The sequence below is a fragment of the Perca flavescens genome, chromosome 17, assembly GCF_004354835.1.
Source record: "Perca flavescens isolate YP-PL-M2 chromosome 17, PFLA_1.0, whole genome shotgun sequence".
Lineage (NCBI taxonomy): Eukaryota > Metazoa > Chordata > Actinopteri > Perciformes > Percidae > Perca > Perca flavescens.
The window spans coordinates 14,149,135-14,158,525 of record NC_041347.1 but is presented as its reverse complement, the minus strand read 5'-3'; the positions used below and the strand labels follow the sequence as shown (position 1 = coordinate 14,158,525).

The window sequence follows — 9,391 nt, the reverse complement described above, 5'->3', positions numbered from 1 at the left end:
TATGCCACCTTAAGCCCACAACAATCACCCTTTGTAGGATACTTCTACAGCCAACTCCAACAGAATTCAACATGAAACATAGTCATAAAGGTCATATTTATATAATATATATATATATATATATATATATATATATATATATATATATATATATATATATATATATATCAATGCAGTGTGACCAAGCTAATATTGTCTCTCTTTGTATTGTACAGTTCTTTCCTATTCTGTAAACAAGTGAAAGACAGTTAACCTGCTATTTACAAGCTTGTCAGCAGTAACTGTTTTAAGGAATGACAACGAAAAATCAAATTAGGTAACCAATATACCAATATTAATTCACTCTATTAGCAGTCATTACCGCTGGGTTATCTTCAAGGGATTTAGGCCACTAAAATGAAAAAGGTCCAACAATGTACAAAACACAAACCGAATAGCTGCAATGTTGCAAAGTTACACTTTTTTTCTCAACTAAGCAGATAACTGTCTCATATTGTGTAGAGAATTTAATTTCTGTTTTGATTATCTGACCTGATCAGCGTGACAAATCACAAACTCATATCAGGGTGGTTGGTAAAAAATATAAATATTCAAGAAAACATCTGTTGACTTATTGTGAAAACAATAGCCCTTATCATAAAAGTGAGCATGAACATAAAGGTATATTAATATAAAAGTGTCTTGAAATAAATAAGGAAATACAAAAATTCTAACTCAAGGGAATTCTTATTTTTGACCAATTATTCAGCATTATCTCTCTGCATGTAGTAAGTGAGTGAGTGGATGATCTTTTCTACAGGGTGTATGTAATTAACCCATTTGGGTCAGTCCTTAGTAAAAGCTACAGACGTTAACATAATTCCTTTTTTTATGATTGTTTAAAACATACATGAAAATTACACAATGATAAAAGACTTAACATACAAACTTTCAAAAACACACATTTCTGCATTAATATGATTCTGTCAAAAGTAACTATACACTGTGTCTGTGCACATATCTAGCAGCATCTCCATACTGACAAATGTGTGGCGCACTAGATAGTATGTGATTCTATACAGGATCATTTATATACAGAAATAAATAGGTTCATGTAAAGCTAAATAAAGATGAATAGACACGTCTCATCAAAATACAAATCTTCTGCAACTTTATATATATATATTTCTGTTTACTGACAGAAAGGGGAAGCAGTGGGATCAAAAGTCTTGAACACATCTTTAAGTGTCCTGTCGTCTGCCTCCTCCTGTGGGTCGTCATGTTTTGGTTCTTCCTCCATGGCCTCCTCCTGCTCCTTCTTTACCTCTTGCTTCTTTTCTTCTGCCTCTTCTTGTGCTCCTGTATAGTTCTGTCCTCCTAGTTTGGCCTGCCTGGGGTCAGTGTACTGGGGTCGGATCAGCCCGGCTAGTGCCTGGATGGGGAGGTTATGAACTGCAGGGGGTTTGACAGGTGAGGCAGGAGTCACTGTGGGAGAACTGAAAGGTGGATGCTGGTCTGAGGCAATGTCTGTGCTTTTGATTTCTTCAAAAGAGCCACTTCGCTGGGTTGGAGAGAGTGGCGGAGTATTGTCTTTCTTAGCTACGAGTTTCAAAATCTGTGTCTTTTTGGGAGTCTCTGCTTGCTCCTTCTGAGCCTGCTCGGTTTGATTACGAGGATCGTACAGACTGATGCCCCCAAGGATTGTAGTGGGACTCTCTAGCCCTCCACCAGAGGATGCCAAGCGAGGGGCATAAGGTGGCAGCCTCTCAGACTCCGGCTTCACTTGGACAGCATGAGGAGAGGAGCTAGCACTGGCCTTCTGTAGTCTGGGGTCCACAACTCCTCCCCCAGAGGAGGGCACTTTCTGACCCAGCAGCTTGGAGTCCAGACTTCCTGTACGCTTGAGTCTGGGGTCCAGAGTCTTCTTCTGGCGCGGATCTACAGGTCTTTCAATGGAGGACCGAGACTCTAGAGATCCAGAAGGTAAGCGACTCATACGTTCCTTCAAACGTGCAGCTACCAGTCTGGGGTCAATTGGTGGAGGGCTGGAGATGGGGGGATGATCAGGTAGGCTTGTTCGGTTCATCTGAGCGTCTGCAATTAGGGGAGGAAGGGGCAGGTTGATGGAGTGTTCCTGTTTGGGCACCAGGGAAGGGATGAGGTCCTCAGGGGCCCACACCACTGTCTGAGCGAAGGCTGGCCGCTGGAGCAGGATGTCCACCCGGATGTGGCTAAACTGCTTTAACTGGCAACGAGGGTCCCGCAGTACCACATCAGGGATGGCATCTAGAGGGATGAGAACAGCTTTGTCCCTGAGCTCCCTCTCTCCTTCATCATCGTCATCTCCTGTAGGAGGCTTCTTAGGAACGGAGTGGCTCTGCTGGCGGTAAGAACTAGGCTCCATTGGTCTCATCTTCCTGGGGTCTCTGGAGAACCGTGGGTCCGCAGCTCCATCGCACTCCTTTTTCATATCTGGGGGTCGCTGTCGCGGGTCAGTCTTCACACGGGGGTCACTGGGTGGGGCCTTCACAAGCCGAGGGTCGCCCAGTGCTGGAGCAGCTGGGGAAGCCTGGGGGGGCTTAGACTGAGACTGATGCATCTCATTCTGCTTCTTGAGAGATTTAAGGATGGAGGAAACACAGCTCCCATCCTCCTCGTCGCTTGAGTACCAGTTTGTAGTTTCATCTGTAAAAAAAAAAAAAAAAGATGAAATCATATTTAAATGTTTAGTCTCTCAGAGCATGCTTATAAATTGTCTGTATATCAACACCTTGTTTTCCAGAGGCGTTTGTTTTCACCTCTGTCCGTTCGTCTTTTTTTTTTATATATATATTTTTGGGCATTTTTAGGCCTTTATTTTCACAGGACAGATGAAGACATGAAAGGGGAGAGAGAGGTAGAATGACATGCAGCAAAGGGCCGCAGGTCAGACTCGAACCTGCGGACGCTGCGTCGAGGAGTAAACCTCTATATATGTGCGCCTGCTCTACCAACTGAGCCAAACCGGCCACGTTCGTCCATTTCTCCAGGGGGTTCTGGCTTTTATTGGGTTTTATTTGATCTTAATCAATTCAGCAAACCTGCTTTTTGCCCCTTGGCACTTACCTCTGTTTGCATTGTTATCATCCAAGCCCTCTGCTCTCTGTGTCTCACTTCCCTGTGGATGTGAGTCTTGTTGTTGCTGCTGCTGCTGCTGTGTCAGGTGTAAAAAGATGGCCTTCTGTACTGCTGGTGGTAAAGACTGCAACTGTGACTCTGCACCCGTCTGCTGTTGGAGGTTCTGCATGAAGGCCAGACTAGGGTCTACAACATTGAAAATAAAACAATTTCAGTTACAGTTAAAAGATAATTAGCTTGATAATTAGGATAACGATATTACTATAACACTAACCTCCTTGTGGGCCCATGGCCTGGTTTCGGAGGAAGTTGCTGAAGAACTCTACTGGGTTCTGACCCAACGATGGAAAAGGGAGGAGATTTTGCAGCATCTGTAGATCTGGTATGGGAGGGAATGGAGGCCTCTGCATATTAATCTGAGGGTTGATATTGGGTCGGTTTCCATGGAAGGGCGGGGGTTGACCAGGGGGGATTGGTGGGTGCATTGGAAATCCGTGTGGTGGGTGCTGTCCTGGTGGGCTCTGTGGCATCGGTGGTCCAGTGGGGTGACCCATGGGAACAGGTGATCCAGGGGGAGGAATAGGAGGAGCAGAGAGGCCTGAAGGCACCATACCTCCACTCTGTGTGTCCTCTGAGCCTCCACTAAACGGATTGGTGCATTCACCTTGATTCTGGGAGAAGTTGGATCCACTGAAAAATGGAATGTGCACAATTAGGTTGAGAATAAACTTTTAAGAGTTTGATTTTGAGTTTGATTACAGATGATTTTGGTTACCTCAGACAAATTTTTTGTGCCAAGTCTACAGTAGGTTGAACCTTGATTTCAAACAGGGAGGGGATCTTCTTCCCCGCTTGGCCAGAGGCTCCATCTGTAGGACTGCTCTGACCAGGAGTGGGCAGCAACCCCACCCCAGGAGGAGGCTTCGGAAGTGGGGCGATGCCCTGCTTTCTCAGATCCTCTAGCTCCAACTCGTCCTCGCGGGCGTTCTCCTCTTCGGTGTTAATAATCTGATAAATGAGTCCGAAGCAGAAATAAAGATAATTAGAGCAGAGAATCTTTTGGCATAGAAGAGTAAAAAAATAAGTTTTCTTTTTGTCATACCTTATCAAGCAACCCTTTGGTCACATCGTTCAAAGCCTCGTGGGAGAATTTGCAGTTGTCCCCTTGATAACATTTGGCTCCAGTATGAAAGAACTTGCACGGGTATTCATGTGCAATCACAGGTTAAGGAACAGCACTAATTAAAAGGTGTAATGAGATTTCACTTATTATTATTATATTATATATTATGCGATGCAATAACACAAATGTAATTAAAAAACACTTGCTGTCGTTAGTAAAGGATATTGTGCATGTATATGCAATTATCTCCTTTACTGCAGTATCCTTGGAGGTAAAATTTACAAAGTTCCTTTTTCTTATCTGGTACGACAAGCTCGTGTTCGAACTTGCACTGTTCCCCCTGTATGAAGAAGAAATCATTTAATCTGTGTTTATGATTTTAAAAATATTGCAGCATATATTGTTAAAGCAAGTAAAAGAACATTGGTATACCTTGATGCATCGACCCTCCAGGAAATACTTGCAGATGTATCTACCGTTGTGTTCGACAGTGTGCTGATTGATAAACTCTTTGCTCATGATTGGCCGTTTCTTCTGAAAACCGGAATTTTTTCCTTCCTGTGTCACAAAATAAACAAGATGTGGTCTTAGTTTTGTTTTTTACCCCCAACTAATGTAAAAACATGCAAATTACATATGATCTAGACACTAAAAATATATACAGTACTTCAGCTTGATTCCCCATGATGACTAATGTAATTGTTAGGGGGTGTTATGTAAAAAAACGTCAACATGTAATGAACATGTATACTTCATTATGTAATAACTCTCCCATTATGTAATAATCTGTCCCATTTTGTAATAAAAAACCCTAAACGCAATATGTAATAAATGTAATGATGAAAGGTAATAGTAATCTACTGAAAAAATAGTATATTTTTTAAAATTAATTTTGAGTCACCATGATTCACGATTCACAAATTCATAAAATAAACATTACAATGTTATAAAACAGAAATGAAGACATCCATTTTGGTTGGTTATTACATAATGCACCATACTACATTTTCGTTAAAAATCCCAGGATGTTGTAAGAACCTCCGCATTATGTAATAATTATTAAAAAATGCGGAGAAATTTAATACATATTGAGTTCTGATTTTCATTACAAAAGATTATTATATAATGCAGGTGTTATCACATAATGAAGTGAATATTTATTACATTTTGACATTTTATTACATAATGCATTGTTATTACATAATGCGTTGTTACAGGGGGCCAGCTGTAGAGTATTATATACTTCTAAAATAATAAATAATACTAATTAATCTGGTTCAATGTTCAGAGACACACGTACCAGTACCATGTCTTCCATGCCCTGGTCTCCTCCTCGACCTCGTCCCCGTCCTCCCCAGGGTTTGCCCTTAAGCTTCTTGTTCTTGTTAAGCATCCCACGTCCTCTTCCTGGTCCACTCCCTCGGCCCCTTCCTCTCTGCCCAACTAAAAATGACATTTTGGAAGAAGTGATCAAACATAAAACAAATACGTTTCTACAGGAATGATCTGCTACGAAAGGTGTTTGAATTCGAAAAGCATTCATACACTGCTGTTGTTTCATCCCCCTCATGCTTCCTCTCTTCATCTGGTCATTAGCATGGCGTCCTCTTCCCTGACTCTGGGAAATTGTATCTTTTGACTGCGGATACTCAGACATGTCACCTTCGTACTCATCCTCCTCTTCATCATAGTCATACTTGTCATCACTGTAGTCGCTGTATTTGTCAAAATCACTGCTCTTGTGCGGCGGGGACTTCTGCGAGTTGCCATGGCCTCCCTTTGAATCCCGTCCATGCTGGCAAGTCAACAGTCAAAGAGAAAAATGTCAGACAATAATGCCTTTAGGAATATTAAGCGTCAACATGTCAGCGGTGGTGAACTCACCTGAGAGGACTGGCCATCAGATCCCTGGCTCTTACGGTTTTTGGGCCTTTCTGCTCGGTCGTAGTCAGAGTCATAACTGTCGGAGCTGGAGCTGCTGGAGGGGGAGTGGTGCTGAGGAGAACAAAGGAAAAACACAACATTCAAATGAAGTATGAATTAGTCTAAGTAGTTGACATGCATGCCTTCATTGCTGTAGCAGTAAGAGATGTTATAGCATCTTACTTTCTGTCTGTCACGCCTCCTTCTTTTAGACCTTCTCTTCTCTCTGGTCTTTTTGTATCTTTTCCTGGAGTGCCTGTGAGTCTTCTCTTCTTTCTCTTTAACTTTGTCTTTTTCCTTTTCCTTCTCTTTGTCTTCATTTACCTCTGTAGCCTCTTTGTTTTCCTCTTCAATTCCAATCCCTTCATCATCTATTTCTCCATCTTCCAGTTCACCATCCTCTCTAAAAAAGAGTTAGTACAGTGAGTATAAGTGCATGGGTTTATATGCTATATTTTATCAGTCTCAGGCTTATTCAAATGTTTCCATATCATAAGCAAATCAGAATCAGAATCCCCAGCTGTAATAACTTCATAAGAAATAAAACACTGAATTATACTAAAAACTGTCATAATGTATTTTCCCTTCATTTGAAGCAAATTACTAAATACCATGCCAGACAGTTTCCAATATGCCCTGAGCCTTTCCTGTACTAAAAACATCCTGTCAATAATTCAAGGCTAAGGTTTGATTTCCTGTGAACCAGTGTGTCGTTATTTCATGAAAGCCAAACTAAATTCAACCTCAGGCTGATTAAAATTCATGAAAACCTCTGATTTCATTTACATAATGACAACCTGAGGTCAGAGATGAGTGGTTGAAGTATGATTTAGGCACACATACCTTTGAGAAAAAGGTCCATTATCACTGTTAAGTAAACTAGTCTGATTTAAAAAGCAAAATGGCAAACATATGTGGATGGAATTTCAACAAAAACACAGTGTAGTTCATATTTCAAAGACACCTATATTACTGTTATGATCAGTATGTAAGCATAATTTTGGGCTTTCGCTCTTTTACTTTGCTGCAGCACCCATGACCCCTGTGTGTCTGCAGAGGAGTTGTTACTGAAATATGACTGAGCTGGTGACCAGGTGACTACTTCACACACACTGCTTTTATAATCTGTTATGTTTCTGACAGGGACGGTAAGGGTACATTTAGTTGGTTATAACACTACAGCTTGGCAGTTAAAAGCAAGCTTTTATAACACCTGGTCCACATTTAAAAGTATGACTGGATCGGCTGTGATTCAAATTTCTAGATTTGGAATCAACACATGTATTATAGTAGATGGACAATACAGAACAAACAGTATTTCATTTAAAAGTATATATATATATATATATATATATATATATATATATATATATATATATATATTGTTCATATACTGTATATAATTCCAGTGTTAATATTTGTTTCATACCATGTATTGTCAGCTGCTTTAAAAATATAATGCAGGCAGGAGCATGAAACAAAAACACCCTAAAATGGAAAGAATGTCCACCCACTGATCCAGGTCTGTTTTCACAGACACCAGCTACCTCTTCCTCTGACACCCATGCAGATCAGGCTTCAACCTGACACCCTTCACATTCAAAGCCACCATGATAATGTACCTAAACTTCATTTTTAGTCCGCTTAAAGCCACAGAGACCTCCATATAAAACATTTACCAACTTGTTGCATACGATTGGGGAAAACTGGCATGAACTGCTTTTTTTCTATTTTGACATTTGACCGTAGTCATGTAGCTAACTAAAGATTGATAACAAATGTAGGAAAATTCCTAATACTAGCATCACTGTTAGAATACCGTGTATAAGGATGGTATATAAATATCCCAGCATAACTATTCAACATGTATAAAAACATTTATTTTCCAGTGAGACCATAATTCCAGTAATACCATAAGGCTCAATAAAACCACAATCCTCCTTATTGAGCCAGTGCAATCACATTTGAGTCCCTATTGGAATAACATGACTTTTCTGAACCATTTTAAGACCGGTCTATCCATGTAATAGAAAAAGCAGATGCCCAGAGTGAGGCATTGAAGGTGTAAAACAGGGATAGACACACCTTCAATAGCTGGAGAATACGCCAGATTTTGTTCCAAACAAACAACACTACACAAGCTGTTTCCTCTTCTTTGCTTGAACTTGTGTTAGGCAGGGAAACCACCTGGTGAAATCTTTGGTTTGACACCAGCCAACTCTTGGCCCTCTCTGTTTACATGGTCTGACTGCCCTGGAAGGACTAGAGACCAATTAAAAGGACACACAGCCATGGTTTGTATCCAGCAGAAGCACATAATCTCAACCCTGCGTGAACCCTGTCTCAGTAGTACTGCCAGGTGCCCGGTAGGGGGAGTGCAGTACGAGGATGGGCGTGGCATTTACATCATAGTCATTTGCATAGCCTCCTGCAGATGGCAACACAATGAAGCCGTGAATTCATCCCAGTACCACAACAACACAAACAATGAGGTCTGCTATCTTGCATGGAAATGATCATAAATGAGTCTTATCGACACGGTGATGGGACACCTAGGCTATTTGGACAGCGTTATTCAATTGCACCAAAGAGGCATGCAAAGATTTTTGAGGGGGAAAACCGTGGACTCTAATCCCTTCAATTCATGGTTAAAAAAAAGAAAAGAAAACAGTAAAACAAGCATGTAGACCCACAGCACTGAAACGCACAGATGAGCGTATTAAGAATTGCATAAGAATGTTACTCGACCTTTCATCCCCTGCAAGCTCAGAGTCTGTCATGTTTTTGTCAAGAACAGGGGCTGGGGGACTGGAAACAAGGCTCACAGAAGCCATTGGAAAACGGATCTGCCTCCTTTCTCTCCGGTACAAGAGTGAATTAACTCAGTCACTCAAGGAGACGTTGGGTTGTGAGAAATGCTGGACGATTTCAGACTGGAAAAAAACTCACGGTGTTACATGTCTCGACAGAGACAGTAAACAGACACTCTCCTCTTTCATATCAATGACGTTTTAACTCTGTGAGCACAGCTTGATACCCCGCTTTGCTAATGTCCCGTCGGTTGACAGCTGCCATGGTGAAATAGAGGAGACGGAGGGAGAAACAGACAGAAATGTAACCATGTTCGTTGATTTCAGCATCTTCATAGGATTTCTCAACAGGGACATCATCTCAAAATGGCTTCTGAGGTCTGCAGCACATTCCTAGATCATGTATTCCGATTCCCCCACGTATATATAGTCGTATCAG

General features: G+C 41.3%; 1 protein-coding gene across 1 annotated transcript; it reads right to left on the bottom strand.

The window, feature by feature from the left end:
* Positions 1-459: 459 nt before the first annotated feature.
* zc3h6 (zinc finger CCCH-type containing 6) lies at positions 460-9,358 on the bottom strand. Its single transcript, XM_028604334.1, has 12 exons — positions 8,891-9,358; positions 6,326-6,545; positions 6,104-6,214; positions 5,765-6,014; positions 5,520-5,662; positions 4,652-4,777; positions 4,445-4,559; positions 4,199-4,308; positions 3,872-4,104; positions 3,371-3,786; positions 3,085-3,282; positions 460-2,664 (listed from the first exon to the last, which is right to left on the bottom strand). The coding sequence occupies exons 1-12, from the start codon at positions 8,974-8,976 to the stop codon at positions 1,172-1,174; spliced, it is 3,501 nt and encodes a 1,166-aa protein (XP_028460135.1). The 5' UTR covers positions 8,977-9,358; the 3' UTR covers positions 460-1,171.
* Positions 9,359-9,391: the final 33 nt, after the last annotated feature.

Coding starts and splice junctions, on each gene's coding strand:
- zc3h6 (XM_028604334.1), bottom strand. CDS start 8,976: ATGGCTTCTGTGAGCCTTGTTTCCAGTCCCCCAGCCCCTGTTCTTGAC. Junction 6,015..6,103: donor CTGATGGCCAGTCCTCTCAG/GTGAGTTCACCA, acceptor TTGACTTGCCAG/CATGGACGGGATTCAAAGGG. Junction 4,309..4,444: donor TAATTGCATATACATGCACA/ATATCCTTTACT, acceptor CTGTGATTGCAC/ATGAATACCCGTGCAAGTTC.